General features: G+C 51.5%; 2 protein-coding genes across 2 annotated transcripts in view; one reads left to right on the top strand and one right to left on the bottom strand.

The window, feature by feature from the left end:
• LOC133348779 (replication protein A 70 kDa DNA-binding subunit-like) overlaps positions 1-6177 on the top strand; it is a 35228-nt gene extending 29051 nt beyond the window's left edge. Inside the window, exons 14-16 of the mRNA XM_061561769.1 lie at positions 2122-2229; positions 3438-3527; positions 4000-6177. Coding sequence (XP_061417753.1) covers positions 2122-2229; positions 3438-3527; positions 4000-4107 — 306 coding nt within the window. The 3' untranslated portion in view covers positions 4108-6177. The remainder of the gene's footprint in view (positions 1-2121; positions 2230-3437; positions 3528-3999) is intronic.
• Positions 6178-9886: 3709 nt separating this feature from the next.
• The window catches only part of LOC133348805 (calcium-binding protein 1-like), a 31010-nt gene continuing 17510 nt past the window's right edge, over positions 9887-23386 (bottom strand). Inside the window, exons 6-7 of the mRNA XM_061561818.1 lie at positions 22139-22286; positions 9887-12302 (exon numbers count right to left, since the gene is read on the bottom strand). Of these exons, the coding sequence (XP_061417802.1) occupies positions 12277-12302; positions 22139-22286 (174 nt within the window). The 3' untranslated portion in view covers positions 9887-12276. The remainder of the gene's footprint in view (positions 12303-22138; positions 22287-23386) is intronic.

The following is a 23386-nucleotide window of genomic DNA, read 5'->3' as shown; positions in this document are numbered from 1 at the left end:
CCCTTCGATTCGCACTAGTTGTGTTAAGGTGACGACGACTTTTTCTTCAGGGGCAGGGGGAGTGATGTAGTGCTAATGCTTTCGAGATCCAGGGGTAGAAATACTCACAGGATTCTAGGTTAGAGTGTTAGGATGACGTCACGAGGAAAACAAGAGAGAAGGCAGGCGAGAGACAGAACTTCCAGAGAGATAGAGGGAGCGTCACCGGTTGAGGCGGGGCGATCGGGGCGCTTCTTGAGTGGAATGGGTGTAGGGTGGACGCGTGCGGCGTGAGCTCGTGCGTAATAAAGAAAAGAGTCGACTCTCGAGCTTCATCTGGTGGACTGTCTACCAGAGGTCGCAACCGGGTACCCGATACCCGTACCCGGCCGGGTACGGGTACCAGTTTGCGATCCTGGTGCGGCCGGGTACGGGTACGGGTAGACCGTGAGTCACTGGTGAGTAACCGTTTGTCACTCATTTCCCAACGTCTTGTCTCTTCTCACAATTCAAGTTCCTAGAATCAACCCACCCACGCCTGCAACATGGCTTCATCCCAGAGGTCGCAATCGGGTACCCGTTTGCGACCCTGGTGCGGCCGGGTACGGGTAAGGAATCAAAACCCGTTTGCGACCTCTGCTGTCTACCCAGGCGTGTGCTGCTGTGTGTGTGTGCCGTTCCTGTACAGGAATGTGCTGCTGTAGGTCTGTGTGCTGCTGTGTGTGTGTGCCGTTCCTGTATAGGTGTGTGCTGCTGCTAGGAAGGGGAGTCGCTTTGGGGCTTTGGGGGGGTCCCTAGGAAGGAGGCTCACTTGGGGGCCCAGGGCCAGAAGGGATGCCCGTGGCTGGTGCCGCAGGGTGGATGTTGCTCCCGCACAAGGCAGGGCTCGTGACCGCTGACCGACCAGGTCGGGGGGAGGTGGGGGGGAGGTGGGGAACGGGGGGGGGCAGGGTGCCTTCCCCCCCCCCCCCTGCTTCTGCGTGCATGCTGTTCCTTTGGTGTGCCGGCGCTATTTTTAGCCTGAGGTGTCTGCGTTGTTCCCGTGTGCGCGCTGTTCGCATGCGTGCGTAATGTTCCTTGTGTAGGTGGACGCGTGCTGTGCCTCTAGTGCGGGTGTGCGTGTGTACCGTGCGTGTGTACCGTACGTCCAGCAAACATGTCACAAAAAATCAGACCCCCCCCTCAAGTATGACGTCACAAAGCTCTGCCCCCCCCCCCAAAAAAAAAACATGCGTCAAATCGCTTTAACTATTTTGATTCTGGTGCGTGTTTAATGTGGCGCTGCACTCTGATGTGGGAGAAAACATTTATTAAAAAGTCTATTTAATTAAGTAGAACGTGTTGTCTATATTTATTTAAAATTGCGCATTTTGATGTAACGGCACATTTCTCAAACCCCCCCCCCCCCCCCTCGTCACACATCGTCACAAATGTCTGACCCTCCCCCCCCCCCCCCCCCCCCCGCAGGTGCGTGACGTCATTTATGGACGGCCCCTAAGTGTCGGTGTTTGTAATACACGTGTGTCAGTGTCTGTGTTTGGACGGTGGCTCAGCGGTTAGTGTGCTGTGCTTCGAACCCCGGCGACCCGGGTTTGTTTCCTGTTTTAGCAAACATTGGTGACGATTATTTGATGCGGTGTGTAAACATCGCCACTGGGGATACAAAGGCGGCCGGGCGTGGTGCAGGCCACCCACCCCCATCGTGTGCCGTTCCGGCCTTCATAGGTGCTCGCTAACAGCACCTGCCCCAAGTCTGTTCAGGCTATATGTGGGATCTTTGCATAGTGAAGTGGGATGGGTGGGGCAGTGGTTAGCACTCTGCGCTGTCAACCTGGTGACCCGAGTTCTTTTTCCACTCATGGCTAACACGAGTGACGATTACCTGAACCGGTCCTAGACATCCCCTAGGTCTACTCAGCCTCAAATGAGTACCTGGTGTGGTGTGTAATCATCACCACTAGGGAGGCAGGCGGCTGGGCATGGTGCTGGCCACCTACCTCCTCGTGTGCTGTGCCGGCCTTCATAGGTGCTCGCTAATAGCACTTTCCCCAACAATCTGTTCAGGCTATACGGGGGATCTTTGTCTTTGTTGCGTGTGTGCTTAATTAGTGATGCTGTGCGTTTATGGTTGCCGTGGTTCAGGCCAACATCGTGGACTACACTGACAACCAGTGGGTGACCTGCTTCCAGGAGCAGGGGGAGAGCATCCTGGGCATGAAGACGGAGGTTCTCGGGGACCTTAAGGACTCGGTACGGGGTGCAGACATAGCTGTTAGGTCCACTCCAGATCCATTTCAGATCCACTCCATATAAACCCCAGATTCAGATGCACTCTAGATCCACTCCTAGATCTATTCCAGGTCTACTACAGATGCGCTGCCAGATGCACCCTAAATCCACTCCAGATCTACTCTAGATGCACTACTAGATCAACCCCAAAACCACTCAAGATCAAATCCAGATGCACTCTAGATCCACTCCTAGATCCATCCCAGATATACTTCAGATGCCCTCCCAGACCCACTCCAGATCTACTCCTGGATCAACCTGAGAACCACTCCAGATGAACACCAAATCCAGATGCACTCGAGTTCCACTCCTAGATTTGCACATGCATTCCCTGATCCACCCCTGATCCACTCCTGATCCACTCCTGATCCACTCCTGATCCACTCCCAGATTTACTCCAGCTAGTCCATAAGCAGCACTCTGGTGCTAAGTGTTTGGGGGCTACAAATGCAGCAGTGATGTTACTGTAACTGGCGATGCTGCTGCTGCTGCTCTGGTTGGTTAGTTGCCATGGAAACCGCTGTCTGCACCACGATCCCCACTCGGGCGCCACCACCTTGTGGTTGCGAAAAAACACAAAGGTCGCGCGGGAAGGAAGGCGTTGTGTGTTTTGTTATCACCGTGTGTCCTCAGTGGCGGGGGGTGGGGGCGGGCGCTGAAGATGCTGCTACTGCCGTTGAGTGACGGTCAACACACTACTTTAAAACTATTAAATATGTTTTATTTTACTAGGTAAGGCTCACTGAGATATATATGTAGATATTTTTCAGAGGCGACCTGGCCGCAGGATAGCTCAACAAAGTGGCTTATAACTTGATTTGGAGCTTTCGTTTCATCCCGTGGACATTTATAGCAGCCAAATACTTTTTAAGGGAGGACCCTCACAAATATACAGGCGTCAGGGTTGGGATCTTACCCACGATCTGTATACCAGGTGAGGCCGTTAATCTTACCATGATTGCACCATAGGCACTCGCTGATGACATTTGGCTCCCCCCCCCCCCCCTTTGCGATGGTCTGTGTTGCTATATGGGTGAACTTTATCTTGGTGGTGTTGGCCAACCACCCCTTGGGTGCTGTGCCGGCCTTCATAGGTGCTACTCGCAAAGGGCACTTGCCTCAACAGTCTGTTACAGGCTATACACGGGGGATCTTTTATCTTTGTACAGGATGACCAAGTCGCCTACGAGCAGGTCTTCCAGAACGCCAACTTCGCCACCTACATCTTCCGCATGCGGGTCAAGCTGGAGAATTACAACGTGAGTGGTGGGGGGGGGGGGCCTGGGGGTTGTGCGATGGGGGGGGGGGGTGTTGTCGTGTTACCTGGGAAAACCTCGGCCGAGTCTCCAGGCACATTGGTAGGAGGGTCCTGCCAAATTTGTTTTTTTTTGCTTGCAGTCGAGGGGGCGATGTTGCCGTTGTGCAAAATCCCAATTGGGCAATTTGTGGGTCATGTATATCAACCTTATCGTCTGGAAATGTATAGCAGCAGCCGAATACTCTTAAACGTGTGACGTGGATTCTAAATGTCGAGGGAAAAACCAGAAGACCTGGAGAAAAACCCACGTGACCGCGGGGAGAATCACTAACTCCAAATATAAAGCAGGTGTCGGAGTTGGGATCGAACCCCTAACCTCCTGCATACTAGGCGAAATAGTTAACATCTCGCCACTGCAGTGCCCCAAAATCTGACCCCTAACCTCTCCCGACCCCTTGTGTCTCCGCCAACAGGATGAGTCTCGCATCAAGATGACCATCTTGGAGGTGCGGCCGTGCGATCCCATTGAGCACAGCAAGAGGTTGATCACGGAGATCCGCAAAATGGTCCTGAGCGCCTGAGCCCGCTGCTCTGCGCCATTTGGTGTCATCGTGCCGGTGGGGTGGGGGGGGCGGGTTCGCCCACCGCCGCCCCCATCTGCTCCTCGCTCTTTTCGATCCATAGAGTTACTTTGTCGTCAGCCCACTTCTGGTTGAAGGCCTCCCCTTCACCCCGTGACACAGCCATGGGGCTTGTTTGGCGTTACTGCGCCATGCTGATTACTGCGGTGGCATTGGTGATGGTAAGTTGGGGGGGGGGGCGGGTGGGGGGCCCTCGGTCCATTGTAGATATCGCTCTCAATTTAGTGACGGTAGAACAGAACACGAGTTGGCGGCGGGTTCATAGCGCATTGCGCTGACCACTTCTCAGTAAGCTAAGCTTTAAAATAAAACTGTTCATTTTAGCAGGTGATGCCCACTGAGCTATTATACAGCTGCTTTGCAGAAGCGATCTGAACAGAATTTGATAGCTCAACGAAGTGGCTTTTTTTGCGTGGAAATTTATCGTAGCCAAATACTCTTAAACGCATGATGTTGATTCTAAATGTGGAGAGACAGACCAGAGAACCTGGAGAAAAATCCACACAACCACGGGGAGAACATGCAAACTCCAAATATGCAGCAGGCGTCAGGGTTTGGATTGAACCCAGAACCTCTTGCATACCAGGCCCCCCCCTGGCACTTAACATCTCGCCACCGTGGCACCCCTAAATAACGGTGGTAAAACAGTCCTTTTGCTTAACCCCGTACAGCGAGACTTTAAACAATGTAAACTTGTAAACTATGTCCCCAATTTCTCGTCAGATGCCTTGAGCGTTGCCGTGTTTCCTTCATCGTCGAGCACCGTTCTTAGCAGCCCTCTTATTTCACTTCAAATCGTTCTCACCCCAGCAACACCCGTTCCCAGGTGTTACGTTTGCACGCGTGGCTTTGTTACCTTTTTATTTGCGTTAACGTTTTTGTGTCGTCGGCTCGTTCCCAACGCGAGGTTCGCGGTTGTTGAATAAAGTTGGCGCTCGTAGCGGGCTGTGCATGCGCCGCTCATCCATCGCTTGGGCGTTGACCTGGCTAAACGGGGCGGAGACTGGGCTTCGTTTAAAAAAAATTGTTCCACCCAAGCCGACACGCTGAGCTCATTTGGCTTTGGGATCGTGATGTTTTTTTGCGTCATTTGCCAAGCTGCTTTGTGAACTTTGCTGTACTTATGCAGGAGCGCAGTACGTCACTTTGGGAATGCGACCTTCGTTTTGATGCGATCGTGGTTGTTGCGAGGTAAACGCCGTGGCTTTGGGTTTTTGTTGCAGGTGAAACTAACTCTTGTTCCCAGAACATGGGGAATGCAAACCTCCTGGACCTCAGGAAAATGTTTTCTGTTATATTTTGGTTCAAGTTTTTTTAAACCTGTTGATCCTTTACGGCATATTCACGCAACAATGACCCCATAATTGTTCCACCATGCCCCACGAAAAAAATACGTTCACCTCTTAAAAGTAAAGCGTTGAGGTCTCTCCGCGAATGAGCACGGGGTAGTTCCTCATTTCTCTCTCTCGCGCACGATCGTGTGTCTTGGGGGTTTGCGTACCGCGTGTTCATCACAACGTCCGACTTGAAGAAGCTCCCGGTGGCAAAACGTCCGGGGACGTTGCTCGCGTGCCAAACAACGTGCGGTAACAACCCGAAACCACAGCGCTGGAAGCTCCTCACTCCCTGTTGCGCCACGACCATTTGCAGATCCCGAAGGTGTTGGACGCTTTCCTAAATCTAGCAGACTCGCTCTCACGGTTCAAAGTTGTTGCTGTTTGGAAGCCACATGACGGCGTTCCCCTCCTCACGCGCGCCGTCGTCGTGCACGCTGCTTGAACGTGTGCCGTCTCTCCGCGCTCGCGTCTCCACGCGCGGTTCAACGCCACTACGGCGGTGAGGGCCGCGTCAAGGCCCTTCCCCCCAGGTCCCCCCCCCCCCCCCCCCCGTGCAGAGTTCCCTTTATGCGAGACGGTGTCGTCGAGTAACGCTTGTGCGTCTGCGTACTGCCGCCTAGATTATATTGTTTGTGTTTTTCCTATAAGTCTCAATAAAGACATTATTTCGTAAGTCACGTGTTCAGCGAATGCGCTGTGTGTGTGTCATCATTGGGCTACTCGCAATCGAGGATTATTGTCTTCAATAAATAAAAAGTTGGATTATCTGTGGGTCCGAAGATGTATCAAGAGACCAATCTGTGGTTGACAGATTCTGCCGCAGCTCGGGCACAACGTGTCCAGAGAGAGTGGTGGGTGAGACCAGTTCAGTAAGTCGGGCTGCAGCGTTGCTGTTTCTGCCGTAGAGTTTCAAAATGTTTGGATCCTTGTAATAGACTCTCCAAGAATCTCCCACGAGTTCGTGTCGACAGAGCATTTCTTCATCTTGACATCCTTGAAGCGCGTTTTCTGCCCAGCCTCTTGAACGCCACACCGACTAAGCTGGAAGGAGAAGACTTTGCTGCTTCGCGAGTCTGGAGTTAGGCAGACGGACGACGTGGCCGACCCAGCGAAGCCGACGTCGAATGATCGTGGCCTCAATGCTCGTGGTGTGTGTTTGCGAGATGACTGATGTCAGTTCGTCTGTCTTCTCGATTTTAAGGATCTTCCGTCGGCAGCGTCAATGATACTTGAGCACTTTGAGATGTCTCCTGCATGTTATCCACGTCTCAGCTCCGTACAGTAAGGTAGAGATTACAACTGCTTGATAAACCATAATCTTGGTTTTGGACCAATTTCCTCAGCCGACTGAAAGCTGCACTTGCACATTTCAGGCAATTTTGGATTTCTTTGTCAACAGCATTGTGTGAAATAAGGCTTCTGAGGTATGGGAAATGCTTAACATTCTCCAGAGTCTCAACGTGGATGTAAATTGTCGGAGCTGGGGACTGCTCATTGATAACTGGTTGATGGAGGACCTTCGTCTTTAAAATATTAAGCATCAGTCTCGTTTTATTCATATGCCTTAGGGGCCGTCCATAAATGACGTCACTCGATTTTGGACGATTTTTTACCCCCCCCCCCCTACGTCACACGGCGTCACAAAGAAGTCAGACCCCCCCAAATATGACGTCACAAAGCTCTGCCCCCCTCCAAATAAAACCATGCTTCAAATCGCTTTAAGCTATTGTCATTGTAGTGCGTATTTAATGTGGCGCTGCACTGATGTAGGAGAAACATTTATTAAAAAGTCTATTTAATCAAATAGAACGTGTTTATATTTAAAGTGGCACATTTTGATGTGACGTCACATTTCTCAAACCCACCCCCCTTGTCACACATCGTCACAAATGTCTGACTCCCCCCCCCCCCCCCCTAGGTGCGTGACATCATGTATGGACTGTCCCTTAATAAAAGTTTTGATTTCCTGAAGATCCGCTTCTGAGTGGGCACACGACAGCGTCGTCAGCATAATGGATCTCAACTGCTGTCGGGATGGTTTTAGATCGAAGTCTGTTGATGTTGAACAGATTGCCATCCATTCCGTAGCTCAGCTTCTCAAAGTTTGCCGGCAGTTAGCTCTGGCATTGCGCCAAGGAATATTGAGGAGTGTTGGGACTGCTGGATGGCATCGCTAACAAAGCACTCGGTTGTTCAACAGGCCAGGGTAAACAACAATCACTCCTTTGAGGATGAGTAAAATGAGCACCATTTTTGCGAGAGTAAGTCACAGAGAGGGGAGACGCAGCAATGCAAATTGAGTCCAGTAATATCACAAGAACAGATCGTGTTTCTCAGAAGAGCTAATGAGTTGCAAAGTGTCAGCTTCCATTCGTGTCTAATTAGTATTTATTTCATATTTTATTTTTTACTTAGATTACCCCATGATTGCGCCCACTGATGCAAAGCTCTCTGTGAAACGTATTACAACGAACCACATTTATTTGCATCGGCGAAAACTCGCCTCTAATCCACAAAGCCGACCATCTCTCTACCCCCCCCCTCGCCTCCCCTCGACAGAAGGGTCACGACCCAAAACGTCTGCTATTGTACCACACTGTTACAAGGCAGTGGTAACGTCCAACGTTGCGCGGTTTTAATTTGTTCTGGCCGCACCGCCGCTGGACCAGGCCACCTTAACACACGCGAGGTGTCCCATCCCCAGGGGTTGTTAGGTGGGATGTTTTAATGAATGAAGCGAAATTTCCGTTTTAATTTCCTGCTGTAATCCAGCACTCATCAGCATCGCAGCTTCCCCCTCCCCTTGTTCCCTGCGAGCTCAATTCCCCGCTGGTGTGTTCCCGTGCGCGTCTCGCGCGAGTCATCCCGTGAGCGTCTCTACCACCTGTTCACGTGTTTCGAATGCTCATTCCAAGACCGCAATTATAATATATATTCAAATATGTTCAAAATGTCCCCCCCCCCCCACAATATATTGCTATAAACAATATTTAAAACCAAAAATGTCTATGCTATGTAAATAAAAACATAGATTTCTGTTTATATGATTGTGGTTATGGTTGTACTTTATAAATCCCTAATCTGTCATTACATACAATGAAACAAGAAAAGGTTCTCCCACCTGATGATGATTGCTTGTGTTGCGATCGAAACGTGATTTCTTTTATTCTATACCGACGTGACTTTACCGAAAGAACCAAAGAGTATGGATTCCTGCAGTCACGAAAGCTTCAAGTCAAGATAGAGCAATGTAATACAATACACTATTTGACATTGTAACAAAAATTTAATAAAAAGTCCATCCCATATGCGAGTGAATTTTTTATATTTTAGGCAGGAAATCTGTTTTCAAATTTAGATTTTTTTTTCTGGGGGGGGGGGGCTAGATCCCCTGGAAGATTTGGTCCCCCCCAATGTTGCCTCCATGGCTACGGCCTTGGCTCATTCCGTGTGGCTTCTAATTGCACGCACGCGCGCGTGGCCACTTCAAGTCGCCTTCGCTGCTGGCTCAAGTCCCCCAGCACCTGCGGACATTTAGTCGAGCACGCCGTCCCGCTGGTCAGTACGTGTCAGGCGCATAAGTGTGGCACCGTAGTACAGTACAACAGTTGCTTCTAACTCGCAATGCCCTCTCCTGCCTGCCACGTGGCCCTGCGACCTGTGGCACGTGCGTGTCGAGCAAGGCGGCCGCCCGTCCCGTGCACTCCCCGGGGCTCAACGCCGATTGGCTTCCGAGATCCGGGCGCCTTCCACGTGGGTTTCGTCAAAGGCGGACGGCAGTTTCACTCGAATTAAAGACGCGAGCTGGAAACCCGCACACGCCGCTCCACTGCTGGATGGAGACGATTATCTGACCAAGCCTCGCCGTTCTTTGTTCATTCGTTCAAAATGACGCTCGCACCGGGCCCTGTTAATCCGAGGCTTTATTACGGGGTAAGTGGTGATGGAATGGTGTCACACGGAGTTTCAAAGTGCTGGCAACACACATACACACACGGTGGTCAGCGCCACTCCCGTCGCGTTTGATGTCGTCAACCCTCCAGCGGGCGCCGTGGTTGTGTTCGTCCCACGGGGGTGAGATTGCACCGCCTGCCTACACAACGGCGACGTGCACCGACTCCCAAAAGAGAGAGAACATCTCCCACAAAGCACCAGCTGTAGCTGGTGCAGCTGCTGCTGTAGAGGAAGTTCCACTGAAAACGGGGGGGAGGACGTCGTTATCGGGAGAGACGCCGCCGAAGAAAACCGCGAACAGCGATTTAAAGCAAAGGGGTCAATTCGTTGCACGTGCGCGGATTCTTTTAACGCTTTACAACGTTTTACTTTGGGGGGATGGATGGAGGGAGGAGGGGAGGGGTGGTTATTTAATGGGCGGCGATGATGACGCCGTTTCGCCTAAAAACGTCGACGGGGAGCGGACGAGTGCGTGGCGTGACGTCAAAGCGAATTGTCACGTGAACGGAACGTGCACATTGGTGACTACTTCGGCACCACCGGGTTGTGTTGGAGAGCAAAACCACAACATTTACAATCGACGGATCGATGTCTCGCTGGTGGTTACAATCAGCAGCATCAGGCGTTTGCCAGAAGTAATACATTGGGCACGTTCTGATCACGTGACAAACCTTAATGGATTTAAAGCTTTCGTGATTGCAGGGATTCATATTCTTAGTTCTTTCGGTAAAGTCACGTAGAAGGGAAAAAAAAAACAATAAAATTCTCACGACGTTTCGATTGCAACACAAGCAATCATCATCAGGTGTGAACACCACAAGAAAATTTAAAAAAAAATTCTCACGTCGTGAGAATGTTTTATTTTTATTATTTTATTTTATTATTTCCCTTCTACGTGACTTTACCGAAAGAACCAATAATATAAACCTTCATGGCTTTCTTGCGTGGATGTGGGTGTACAACAGTTACATTTACGCGATATCTAACCCAAAAAGTGAATACTATTGGTTGCGAAAGTCGCCTTTGTGTTAAAGTTATTTGACCACACTTCACCACGGTGGTCAAGTGTGGGTCAATGTATTTAAGGGGCTTGACGCGGGAGCATTGAAGTGCAGTACAACAATGGATTTTGCTGCACGGGCCTCGCTGTTGACAACGTAGCCCCCACAGCAGCAGCTTGCTGACAACCCTGTTGCTTCACAGAACAACTCGGGAGTTGCCACCTGTCCCGGTTTTCCCAGGAGGCAGCTGCTCCCATTCTGGCAAATCTTGTCAATCTCCCTGTAACCTTACAAGTCCCTGTTTTTATTTATTCACTGGAATAACAACAATGATAATAATGCACCGATTAATCGATGAGTTCACACACAGCGCTCCCATTTTCTGATATCGTGAGAGATTCCTCTTTACCATGATGTGTCCTGACATGTTTTTGTTATCTCGGAGGTCGCGACTCTAACGGTGGGGTCGCTATGGGGAAGACACGAGTGATGGATCTGGACCGATGCGGGCAGTGTGCGTGCAATAACAACGGCTCTGGCTAAAAGTACAACATCCCCACCTGATGAAGGATGCTTGTGTTGCGCCCGAAACGTCGTGATTTAATTTAGTTGTTTTCACTTTATTTTTATTTTCACCCACGTGACTTTACCGAAAGAACCAAAGAGTATGGATCCTTGCAGTCACGAAAACTTCAAATCTAGAATTAAGTACAAACTCCTCCGTTTCCTCTTGTTGCTACAGCAGGGCCGCTGCGTACCGGTACCGGTGGCTACCATGTTTCTGGTTCACACCCCGGTGGGTTCACAAAGTCTGTCCCAATGTCCCCGCAAAAACTCCGGATTTTGTGGGGGGCCTCTGCTCTCCTGGCCTGGTGTTCAACTCATGCCAACAGGAAACGGCACGGCCTGCCTGAAGGAGGGGAGTTGTCGGCTCGTCACCATGTCCTGGATGACCTCCCAGAAATCTGGCAGCTTTACTTAACAGGAGACTAACAGAACTAGCTCCAAAGTACATGTGTGTTATAGATATAAAGATACATCAGGCAAGGGCCTTCGCTTTTGCAAGGAACGAACACACGCGCGCGCGCGCACACACACAAGGACGTTAAGGACAAATGGAATTTGCATTGCACGGTGCGTCACGTTATCTGTTCTTCATTGCTGCGGCTTGCACGGAAAGTGTCGCTCAAACGCACCGTGTGTCGAGCAGCTCTATACGAGGGGTGGTGGTGGAGGTGGTGAATACATTTGGATACAGGATAGGGATTGACAACTCGTGGTTAAACTCGCGAGGAGACGCTTAGCCCACGGGCGAGAGCAGAAACTGGTACCACCTAATGTAGCAACACCTCAGCACTCCCCATGTATGTCGAGAGCTAATGAGAGTGGACTACTTGAGCACCCAGTCGATTGACGCTATCGAAGGTGGTAACGCTGACTAAAGTTCCCTCCCAACCTCCCCTCGGTGTTTCCGCCGCCGCTCTCGCGAGAGTCGCTCGCGTGCCATTTGGGCGCCATGCGCGACGTCTCCGCTCCACGTGCTGGGAGCCTCCTTCCCAGCAGGAGAAGCTTTTCCCGGCACGTGCAGCAAAACGTCGGACATGGCGCTCCGAACAACGGGCACGCGGGAACAACACGAAACATGCGCGCCGGAGAGGCGCCGCGTTTCAATGTGGGAGGGAAGCGCAGGTCGGGGAGAGGGTGACCGGGTCCGGGGGCCGAGTGGTGGGGTCGGGGGGGAGGTACGATGTGTGGGATGAGTGGCGGCGTCGTCGAGCGACTCGCGGCTCCGCTCGCCCGCGGGACGGTCCCGCCCATCAGCGCGACATCATCTTCACGAACTCTGCGGGAGCGAGGGGAGAGGGGGTAGGAGGGCAAGGAGGTAGGAGGGGAGAGGCGGTAGGAGGGAAGAGGAGGATACTGCGATCAGATGCGGATCTTGCGATTCGTTTCACGCACTGGAGCTTCTTTGAGAGCTCCCATTGCATGGAACGAAACGTCGGACACCCTGCTAAAAAAAACGCCGTACAACCCCTGAAAACATTCTGGGCACAACCACGGCAACCCGGGCAGTCATAGCGACGTGTGAAGCTGCTAGTGGGTAACACATGGTTTTTAGATGTGTTTCGTTTTGGTGGTGAAAGTAATATAGTATTCGTAGTGGATGATGGTGTCAGTGTGTGGTATTGGTAGTGGGTGATGGTGGCAGTGTGTGGTATTGGTAGTGGATGACGCTGGCAGTGTGTGGTATTGGTAGTGGGTGATGGTGGCAGTGTGTGGTATTGGTAGTGGTGATGGTGGCAGTTATTGGTAGTGGGTGATGTTGGCAGTGTGTGGTATTGGTAGTGGTGATGGTGGCAGTGTGTGGTATTGGTAGTGGGTGATGGTGGCAGTGTGTGGTATTGGTAGTGGTGATGGTGGCAGTGTGTGGTATTGGTAGTGGGTGATGGTGGCAGTGTGTGGTATTGGTAGTGGGTGATGGTGGCAGTGTGTGGTATTGGTAGTGGGTGATGGTGGCAGTGTGTGGTATTGGTAGTGGGTGATGTGGCAGTGTGTGGTAGTGGTAGTGGTGATGGTGGCAGTGTGTGGTATTGGTAGTGGGTGATGGTGGCAGTGTGTGGTAGTGGTAGTGGTGATGGTGGCAGTGTGTGGTAGTGGTAGTGGGTGATGGTGCCAGTGTGTGGTAGTGGTAGTGGGTGATGGTGGCAGTGTGTGGTATTGGTAGTGGGTGATGGTGCCAGTGTGTGGTAGTGGTAGTGGGTGATGGTGACAGTGTGTGGTATTGGTAGTGGTGATGGTGGCAGTGTGTGGTATTGGTAGTGGTGATGTTGGCAGTGTGTGGTATTGGTAGTGGTGATGGTGGCAGTGTGTGGTATTGGTAGTGGTGATGGTGGCAGTGTGTGGTATTGGTAGTGGTGATGGTGGCAGTGTGTGGTATTGGTAGTGGGTGATGGTGGCAGTGTGTGGTATTGGTAGTGGTGATGGTGGCAGTGTGTGGTATTGTAGTGGTGATGGTGGCAGTGTGTGGTATTGGTAGTGGTGATGGTGGCAGTGTGTGGTATTGGTAGTGGGTGATGGTGGCAGTGTGTGGTATTGGTAGTGGTGATGGTGGCAGTGTGTGTTATTGGTAGTGGGTGATGGTGGCAGTGTGTGGTATTGGTAGTGGTGATGGTGGCAGTGTGTGGTATTGGTAGTGGGTGATGGTGGCAGTGTGTGGTATTGGTAGTGGTGATGGTGGCAGTGTGTGGTATTGGTAGTGGTGATGGTGGCAGTGTGTGGTATTGGTGGTGGGTGACGGTGGCAGTGTGTGGTATTGGTAGTGGTGATGGTGGCAGTGTGTGGTATTGGTAGTGGTGATGGTGGCAGTGTGTGGTATTGGTAGTGGTGACGGTGGCAGTATGTGGTAGTGGTAGTGGGTGATGGTGGCAGTGTGTGGTATTGGTAGTGGGTGATGGTGGCAGTGTGTGGTATTGGTAGTGGGTGATGGTGGCAGTGTGTGGTATTGGTAGTGGTGATGGTGGCAGTGTGTGGTAGTGGTAGTGGTGATGGTGGCAGTGTGTGGTAGTGGTAGTGGTGATGGTGGCAGTGTGTGGTATTGGTAGTGATGATGGTGGCAGTGTGTGGTAGTGGTAGTGGTGATGGTGGCAGTGTGTGGTAGTGGTAGTGGGTGATGGTGGCAGTGTGTGGTAGTGGTAGTGGTGATGGTGGCAGTGTGTGGTAGTGGTAGTGGGTGATGGTGGCAGTGTGTGGTAGTGGTAGTGGGTGATGGTGGCAGTGTGTGGTAGTGGTAGTGGTGATGTTGGCAGTGTGTGGTATTGGTAGTGGTGATGGTGACAGTGTGTGGTATTGGTAGTGGTGACGGTGGCAGTGTGTGGTAGTGGTAGTGGGTGATGGTGGCAGTGTGTGGTATTGGTAGTGGGTGATGGTGGCAGTGTGTGGTATTGGTAGTGGTGATGGTGGCAGTGTGTGGTAGTGGTAGTGGTGATGGTGGCAGTGTGTGGTAGTGGTAGTGGTGATGGTGGCAGTGTGTGGTATTGGTAGTGGTGATGGTGGCAGTGTGTGGTAGTGGTAGTGGTGATGGTGGCAGTGTGTGGTAGTGGTAGTGGGTGATGGTGGCAGTGTGTGGTAGTGGTAGTGGTGATGGTGGCAGTGTGTGGTAGTGGTAGTGGGTGATGGTGGCAGTGTGTGGTATTGGTAGTGGGTGATGGTGCAGTGTGTGGTAGTGGTAGTGGTGATGTTGGCAGTGTGTGGTATTGGTAGTGGGTGATGGTGGCAGTGTGTGGTATTGGTAGTGGGTGATGGTGGCAGTGTGTGGTATTGGTAGTGGTGATGGTGGCAGTGTGTGGTATTGGTAGTGGGTGATGGTGCAGTGTGTGGTATTGGTAGTGGTGATGGTGGCAGTGTGTGGTATTGGTAGTGGATGACGCTGGCAGTGTGTGGTATTGGTAGTGGGTGACGGTGGCAAGTGTGTGGTATTGGTAGTGGGTGACGGTGGCAGTGTGTGGTATTGGTAGTGGGTGATGGTGGCAGTGTGTGGTATTGGTAGTGGTGATGGTGGCAGTGTGTGGTATTGGTAGTGGTGATGGTGGCAGTGTGTGGTATTGGTAGTGGGTGATGGTGGCAGTGTGTGGTATTGGTAGTGGTGATGGTGGCAGTGTGTGGTATTGGTAGTGGTGACGGTGGTAGTGTGTGGTATTGGTAGTGGTGATGGTGGCAGTGTGTGGTATTGGTAGTGGGTGATGGTGGCAGTGTGTGGTATTGGTAGTGGTGATGGTGGCAGTGTGTGGTATTGGTAGTGGTGACGGTGGTAGTGTGTGGTATTGGTAGTGGGTGATGGTGGCAGTGTGTGGTATTGGTAGTGGTGATGGTGGCAGTGTGTGGTATTGGTAGTGGTGATGGTGGCAGTGTGTGGTATTGGTAGTGGTGACGGTGGTAGTGTGTGGTAGTGGTAGTGGGTGATGGTGGCAGTGTGTGGTATTGGTAGTGGTGATGGTGGCAGTGTGTGGTATTGGTAGTGGGTGATGGTGGCAGTGTGTGGTATTGGTAGTGGTGATGGTGACAGTGTGTGGTATTGGTAGTGGTGACGGTGGCAGTGTGTGGTAGTGGTAGTGGGTGATGGTGGCAGTGTGTGGTATTGGTAGTGGGTGATGGTGGCAGTGTGTGGTATTGGTAGTGGTGATGGTGGCAGTGTGTGGTAGTGGTAGTGGTGATGGTGGCAGTGTTGTGGTAGTGGTAGTGGTGATGGTGGCAGTGTGTGGTATTGGTAGTGGTGATGGTGGCAGTGTGTGGTAGTGGTAGTGGTGATGGTGGCAGTGTGTGGTAGTGGTAGTGGGTGATGGTGGCAAGTGTGTGGTAGTGGTAGTGGTGATGGTGGCAGTGTGTGGTAGTGGTAGTGGTGATGGTGGCAGTGTGTGGTAGTGGTAGTGGGTGATGGTGGCAGTGTGTGGTAGTGGTAGTGGTGATGTTGGCAGTGTGTGGTATTGGTAGTGGGTGATGGTGGCAGTGTGTGGTATTGGTAGTGGTGATGGTGGCAGTGTGTGGTATTGGTAGTGGTGATAGTGGCAGTGTGTGGTATTGGTAGTGGGTGATGGTGGCAGTGTGTGGTATTGGTAGTGGGTGATGGTGGCAGTGTGTGGTATTGGTAGTGGATGACGCTGGCAGTGTGTGGTATTGGTAGTGAGTGACGGTGGCAGTGTGTGGTATTGGTAGTGGGTGATGGTGGCAGTGTGTGGTATTGGTAGTGGTGATGGTGGCAGTGTGTGGTATTGGTAGTGGTGATGGTGGCAGTGTGTGGTATTGGTAGTGGGTGATGGTGGCAGTGTGTGGTATTGGTAGTGGTGATGGTGGCAGTGTGTGGTATTGGTAGTGGTGACGGTGGTAGTGTGTGGTATTGGTAGTGGTGATGGTGGCAGGTGTGTGGTATTGGTAGTGGGTGATGGTGGCAGTGTGTGGTATTGGTAGTGGTGATGGTGGCAGTGTGTGGTATTGGTAGTGGTGGACGGTGGTAGTGTGGTATTGGTAGTGGGTGATGGTGGCAGTGTGTGGTATTGGTAGTGGTGATGGTGGCAGTGTGTGGTATTGGTAGTGGTGATGGTGGCAGTGTGTGGTATTGGTAGTGGTGACGGTGGCAGTGTGTGGTAGTGGTAGTGGTGATGGTGGCAGTGTGTGGTATTGGTAGTGGTGATGGTGGCAGTGTGGTATTGGTGGTGATGGTGGCAGTGTGTGGTATTGGTAGTGGTGATGGTGGCAGTGTGTGGTATTGGTAGTGGTGATGGTGGCAGTGTGTGGTATGGTAGTGGTGATGGTGGCAGTGTGTGGTATTGGTAGTGGTGATGGTGGCAGTGTGTGGTATTGGTAGTGGTGATGGTGGCAGTGTGTGGTATGGTAGTGGTGATGGTGGCAGTGTGTGGTATGGTAGTGGTGATGGTGGCAGTGTGTGGTATTGGTAGTGGTGATGGTGGCAGTGTGTGGTATGGTAGTGGTGATGGTGGCAGTGTGTGGTATGGTAGTGGTGATGGTGGCAGTGTGTGGTAGTGGTAGTGGGTGATGGTGGCAGTGTGTGGTAGTGGTAGTGGGTGATGGTGGCAGTGTGTGGTAGTGGTAGTGGTGATGTTGGCAGTGTGTGGTATTGGTAGTGGGTGATGGTGGCAGTGTGTGGTATTGGTAGTGGTGATGGTGGCAGTGTGTGGTAGTGGTAGTGGTGATAGTGGCAGTGTGTGGTATTGGTAGTGGGTGATGGTGGCAGTGTGTGGTATTGGTAGTGGGTGATGGTGGCAGTGTGTGGTATTGGTAGTGGATGACGCTGGCAGTGTGTGGTATTGGTAGTGGAGTGACGGTGGCAGTGTGTGGTATTGGTAGTGGGTGATGGTGGCAGTGTGTGGTATTGGTAGTGGTGATGGTGGCAGTGTGTGGTATTGGTAGTGGTGATGGTGGCAGTGTGTGGTATTGGTAGTGGGTGATGGTGGCAGTGTGTGGTATTGGTAGTGGTGATGGTGGCAGTGTGTGGTATTGGTAGTGGTGACGGTGGCAGTGTGTGGTATTGGTAGTGGTGATGGTGGCAGTGTGTGGTATTGGTAGTGGGTGATGGTGGCAGTGTGTGGTATTGGTAGTGGTGATGGTGGCAGTGTGTGGTATTGGTAGTGGTGATGGTGGCAGTGTGTGGTATTGGTAGTGGTGTGATGGCAGTGTGTGGTATTGGTAGTGGTGATGGTGGCAGTGTGTGGTATTGGTAGTGGTGATGGTGGCAGTGTGTGGTATTGGTAGTGGTGACGGTGGCAGTGTGTGGTAGTGGTAGTGGGATGGTGGCAGTGTGTGGTATTGGTAGTGGTGATGGTGGCAGTGTGTGGTATTGGTAGTGGTGATGGTGGCAGTGTGTGGTATTGGTAGTGGTGATGGTGGCAGTGTGTGGTATTGGTAGTGGTGACGGTGGTAGTGTGTGGTATTGGTAGTGGGTGATGGTGGCAGTGTGTGGTATTGGTAGTGGTGATGGTGGCAGTGTGTGGTATTGGTAGTGGTGATGGTGGCAGTGTGTGGTATTGGTAGTGGTGACGGTGGCAGTGTGTGGTATTGGTAGTGGGTGATGGTGGCAGTGTGTGGTATTGGTAGTGGTGATGGTGGCAGTGTGTGGTATTGGTAGTGGTGATGGTGGCAGTGTGTCGTATTGGTAGTGGTGACGGTGGCAGTGTGTGGTATTGGTAGTGGTGATGGTAGCAGTGTGTGGTATTGGTAGGGGTGATGGTGGCAGTGTGTGGTATTGGTAGTGGTGATGGTAGCAGTGTGTGGTATTGGTAGTGGTGATGGTAGCAGTGTGTGGTATTGGTAGTGGTGATGGTGGCAGTGTGTGGTATTGGTAGTGGTGATGGTGGCAGTGTGTGGTATTGGTAGTGGTGATGGTAGCAGTGTGTGGTATTGGTAGTGGTGATGGTGGCAGTGTGTGGTATTGGTAGTGGTGATGTTGGCAGTGTGTGGTATTGGTAGTGGTGATGGTGGCAGTGTGTGGTATTGGTAGTGGTGATGGTAGCAGTGTGTGGTATTGGTAGTGGTGATGGTGGCAGTGTGTGGTATTGGTAGTGGTGATGGTGGCAGTGTGTGGTATTGGTAGTGGTGATGGTAGCAGTGTGTGGTATTGGTAGTGGTGATGGTAGCAGTGTGTGGTATTGGTAGTGGTGATGGTGGCAGTGTGTGGTATTGGTAGTGGTGATGGTAGCATTGTGTGGTATTGGTAGTGGTGATGGTGGCAGTGTGTGGTATTGGTAGTGGTGATGGTGGCAGTGTGTGGTATTGGTAGTGGTGATGGTAGCAGTGTGTGGTATTGGTAGTGGTGATGGTGGCAGTGTGTGGTATTGGTAGTGGTGATGTTGGCAGTGTGTGGTATTGGTAGTGGTGATGGTGGCAGTGTGTGGTATTGGTAGTGGTGATGGTGGCAGTGTGTGGTATTGGTAGTGGTGATGGTAGCAGTGTGTGGTAGTGGTAGTGGTGATGTTGGCAGTGTGTGGTATTGGTAGTGGGTGATGGTGGCAGTGTGTGGTATTGGTAGTGGTGATGTTGGCAGTGTGTGGTATTGGTAGTGGGTGATGGTAGCAGTGTGTGGTATTGGTAGTGGTGATGGTAGCAGTGTGTGGTATTGGTAGTGGGTGATGGTGGCAGTGTGTGCTATTGGTAGTGGTGAGGGTGGCAGTGTGTGGTATTGGTAGTGGGTGATGGTGGCAGTGTGTGGTATTGGTAGTGGGTGATGGTGGCAGTGTGTGGTATTGGTAGTGGTGATGGTGGCAGTGTGTGGTATTGGTAGTGGTGATGGTGGCAGTGTGTGGTATTGGTAGTGGTGATGGTGGCAGTGTGTGGTAGTGGTAGTGGTGATGGTGGCAGTGTGTGGTATTGGTAGTGGTGATGGTGGCAGTGTGTGGTATTGGTAGTGGGTGATGTGGCAGTGTGTGGTATTGGTAGTGGTGATGGTGACAGTGTGTGGTATTGGTAGTGGGTGATGGTGGCAGTGTGTGGTATTGGTAGTGGTGATGGTGGCAGTGTGTGGTATTGGTAGTGGGTGATGGTGGCAGTGGTGTGTATTGGTAGTGGTGATGGTGGCAGTGTGTGGTATTGGTAGTGGGTGATGGTGGCAGTGTGTGGTATTGGTAGTGGTGATGGTAGCAGTGTGTGGTATTGGTAGTGGTGATGGTGGCAGTGTGTGGGTATTGGTTAGTGGGTGATGGTGGCAGTTGTGTGGTATTGGTAGTGGTGATGGTGGTAGTGTGTGGTATTGGTAGTGGGTGATGGTGGCAGTGTGTGGTATTGGTAGTGGGTGATGGTGGCAGTGTGTGGTATTGGTAGTGGTTGATGGTGGCAGTGTGTGGTATTGGTAGTGGTGATGGTGGCAGTGTGTGGTATTGGTAGTGGTGATGGTGGCAGTGTGTGGTATTGGTAGTGGTGATGGTGGCAGTGTGTGGTATTGGTAGTGGGTGATGGTGGCAGTGTGTGTTATTGGTAGTGGGTGATGGTGGCAGTGTGTGGTATTGGTAGTGGTGATGGTGGCAGTGTGTGGTATTGGTAGTGGTGATGGTGGCAGTGTGTGGTATTGGTAGTGGTGATGGTGGCAGTGTGTGGTATTGGTAGTGGTGATGGTGGCAGTGTGTGGTATTGGTAGTGGTGATGGTGGCAGTGTGTGGTAGTGGTAGTGGTGATGGTGGCAGTGTGTGGTATTGGTAGTGGTGATGGTGGCAGTGTGTGGTATTGGTAGTGGTGATGGTGGCAGTGTGTGGTAGTGGTAGTGGTGATGGTGGCAGTGTGTGGTATTGGTAGTGGTGATGGTGGCAGTGTGTGGTATTGGTAGTGGTGATGGTGGCGGTGTGTGGTATTGGTAGTGGTGATGGTGGCAGTGTGTGGTGATGGTAGTGGGTGACGGTGGCAGTGTGTGGTATTGGTAGTGGTGATGGTGGCAGTGTGTGGTATTGGTAGTGGTGATGGTGGCAGTGTGTGGTATTGGTAGTGGTGATGGTGGCAGTGTGTGGTAGTGGTAGTGGGTGATGGTGGCAGTGTGTGGTATTGGTAGTGGTGATGGTGGCAGTGTGTGGTAGTGGTAGTGGTGATGGTGGCAGTGTGTGGTATTGGTAGTGGTGATGGTGGCAGTGTGTGGTATTGGTAGTGGTGATGGTGGCAGTGTGTGGTATTGGTAGTGGTGATGGTGGCAGTGTGTGGTAGTGGTGATGGTGGCAGTGTGTGGTATTGGTAGTGGTGATGGTGGCAGTGTGTGGTAGTGGTAGTGGTGATGGTGGCAGTGTGTGGTATTGGTAGTGGTGATGGTGGCAGTGTGTGGTAGTGGTAGTGGGTGATGGTGGCAGTGTGTGGTATGGTAGTGGTGATGGTGGCAGTGTGTGGCAGTGGTAGTGGTGACGGTGGCAGTGTGTGGCAGTGGTAGTGGTGATGGTGGCAGTGTGTGGTATTGGTAGTGGTGATGGTGGCAGTGTGTGGTATTGGTAGTGGTGATGGTGGCAGTGTGTGGTATTGGTAGTGGGTGATGGTGGCAGTGTGTGTTATTGGTAGTGGGTAGTGGGTGATGGTGGCAGTGTTGGTATGGTAGTGGTGATGGTGGCAGTGTGTGGTATTGGTAGTGGTGATGGTGGCAGTGTTGTGGTATTGGTAGTGGTGATGGTGGCATGTGTGTGGTATTGGTAGTGGTGATGGTGGCAGTGTGTGGTATTGGTAGTGGTGATGGTGGCAGTGTGTGGTAGTGGTAGTGTGATGGTGGCAGTGTGTGGTATTGGTAGTGTGATGGTGGCAGTGTGTGGTATTGGTAGTGGTGATGGTGGCAGTGTGTGGTAGTGGTAGTGGTGATGGTGGCAGTGTGTGGTATTGGTAGTGGTGATGGTGGCAGTGTGTGGTATTGGTAGTGGTGATGGTGGCGGTGTGTGGTATTGGTAGTGGTGATGGTGGCAGTGTGTGGTGATGGTAGTGGGTGACGGTGGCAGTGTGTGGTATTGGTAGTGGTGATGGTGGCAGTGTGTGGTATTGGTAGTGGTGATGGTGGCAGTGTGTGGTATTGGTAGTGGTGATGGTGGCAGTGTGTGGTAGTGGTAGTGGGTGATGGTGGCAGTGTGTGGTATTGGTAGTGGTGATGGTGGCAGTGTGTGGTAGTGGTAGTGGTGATGGTGGCAGTGTGTGGTATTGGTAGTGGTGATGGTGGCAGTGTGTGGTATTGGTAGTGGTGATGGTGGCAGTGTGTGGTATTGGTAGTGGTGATGGTGGCAGTGTGTGGTAGTGGTGATGGTGGCAGTGTGTGGTATTGGTAGTGGTGATGGTGGCAGTGTGTGGTAGTGGTAGTGGTGATGGTGGCAGTGTGTGGTATTGGTAGTGGTGATGGTGGCAGTGTGTGGTAGTGGTAGTGGGTGATGGTGGCAGTGTGTGGTATTGGTAGTGGTGATGGTGGCAGTGTGTGGCAGTGGTAGTGGTGACGGTGGCAGTGTGTGGCAGTGGTAGTGGTGATGGTGGCAGTGTGTGGTATTGGTAGTGGTGATGGTGGCAGTGTGTGGTATTGGTAGTGGTGATGGTGGCAGTGTGTGGTATTGGTAGTGGTGATGGTGGCAGTGTGTGGTATTGGTAGTGGTGATGGTGGCAGTGTGTGGTATTGGTAGTGGTGATGCTGGCAGTGTGTGGTATTGGTAGTGGGTGATGTCCGCTCGCCGCCTCTACCCTCGAAGTCGACGTGTCCGTCTCCGTTGGTGTCCACGTCGCGCACGATCTCATCGATCTCCCGGGCCGACACCTGCTCCCCCATCAGCTGCGCCACGGCCTCACGCAGTTCCGCTGAGCTGATCCTGCCGTCCCCGTTCGTGTCAAACTGCGGACGCACCGCACACGCGGCAAAGGCAGGAAAGGTGGGCGGTGGTGGGAACTTCAGCGAAAGCCATCGTACCGTACTTTTATGTTCCTGCCTCTATGCTGTACGTATGTACAGTCTGCTCTGCTATAACCCATGCTTTCATAACGCCAATTTGATATCATGTGAGGAATGTATTAGGGAACAATTTTTTTTAAAACGTGGATGCGAATTGGATATAATGCAATCGAGTGAATAGAACTACTATAAGTGGTTGTACGGCTGCCTCGGCGTAGCATCACCCAAGGCGGGATGCTGCTGGATGCTTCTAGATGCTACCCACGTGCCTCCGTGTTTGTTCGGCCTGTGTATGCATCTCACACATTATCGCGGACTGTGCTTTACCCTACATTATATATTATTATAACGCTATTTTTCATAATGCAGCGTTCTTCAGGAACACAACTACCACGTTATAGGAAAACAGACTGTACGGTCATAATAGCAGTTTTTTTTGCGTTAGATCGGGTAAATATAAATGTCGTTAAACTCGCCACCACCCTCCACAGCCAATTAGTAAGGTTTGTCACGTAAACAGAACATGCCAATTCGTTACTGGTACAGCACACTGGTGTGTTGGAGAGAACATCCATTGCAAATGTTGTGGATATTTCAATTTAAAGCTTTCGTGACTGCAGGGATTCATCTTCTTGGTTCTTTCGGTAAAGTCACGTAGAATGGAAATAATTAAAGAAAAAAAAGAAAACATAATAAAAAAAATTCTCACGACGTTTCGGCCACAACGCAAGCAGCCGTCCTCAGGTGGAGAACAGGTCTGTCGAGAAGACAGAGACCTGTTTTCCACCTGAGGACGGCTGCTTGCGTTGTGGCCGAAACGTCGTGAGAATTTTTTTAATGTTTTCTTTTTTTTCTTTAATTATTTCCATTCTACGTGACTTTACCGAAAGAACCAAGAAGATGAATCCCTGCAGTCACGAAAGCTTTAAATCGAAATATCCACAACATTTGCAATGAATGTTCTCTCCAACACACCGGTGTGCTGTACTAGTGATGAATTGGCGTGTTCTGTCTACGTGACAACCCTTACTAATTGGCTGTGT

Source organism: Lethenteron reissneri, chromosome 28, assembly GCF_015708825.2.
Source record: "Lethenteron reissneri isolate LAM-NWPU_2019-01 chromosome 28, ASM1570882v1, whole genome shotgun sequence".
In the NCBI taxonomy this organism is placed as follows: Eukaryota; Metazoa; Chordata; class Hyperoartia; order Petromyzontiformes; family Petromyzontidae; genus Lethenteron; species Lethenteron reissneri.
Note: the sequence above shows the minus strand (reverse complement) of the source record. Positions and strands in the feature narration are given on the sequence as shown.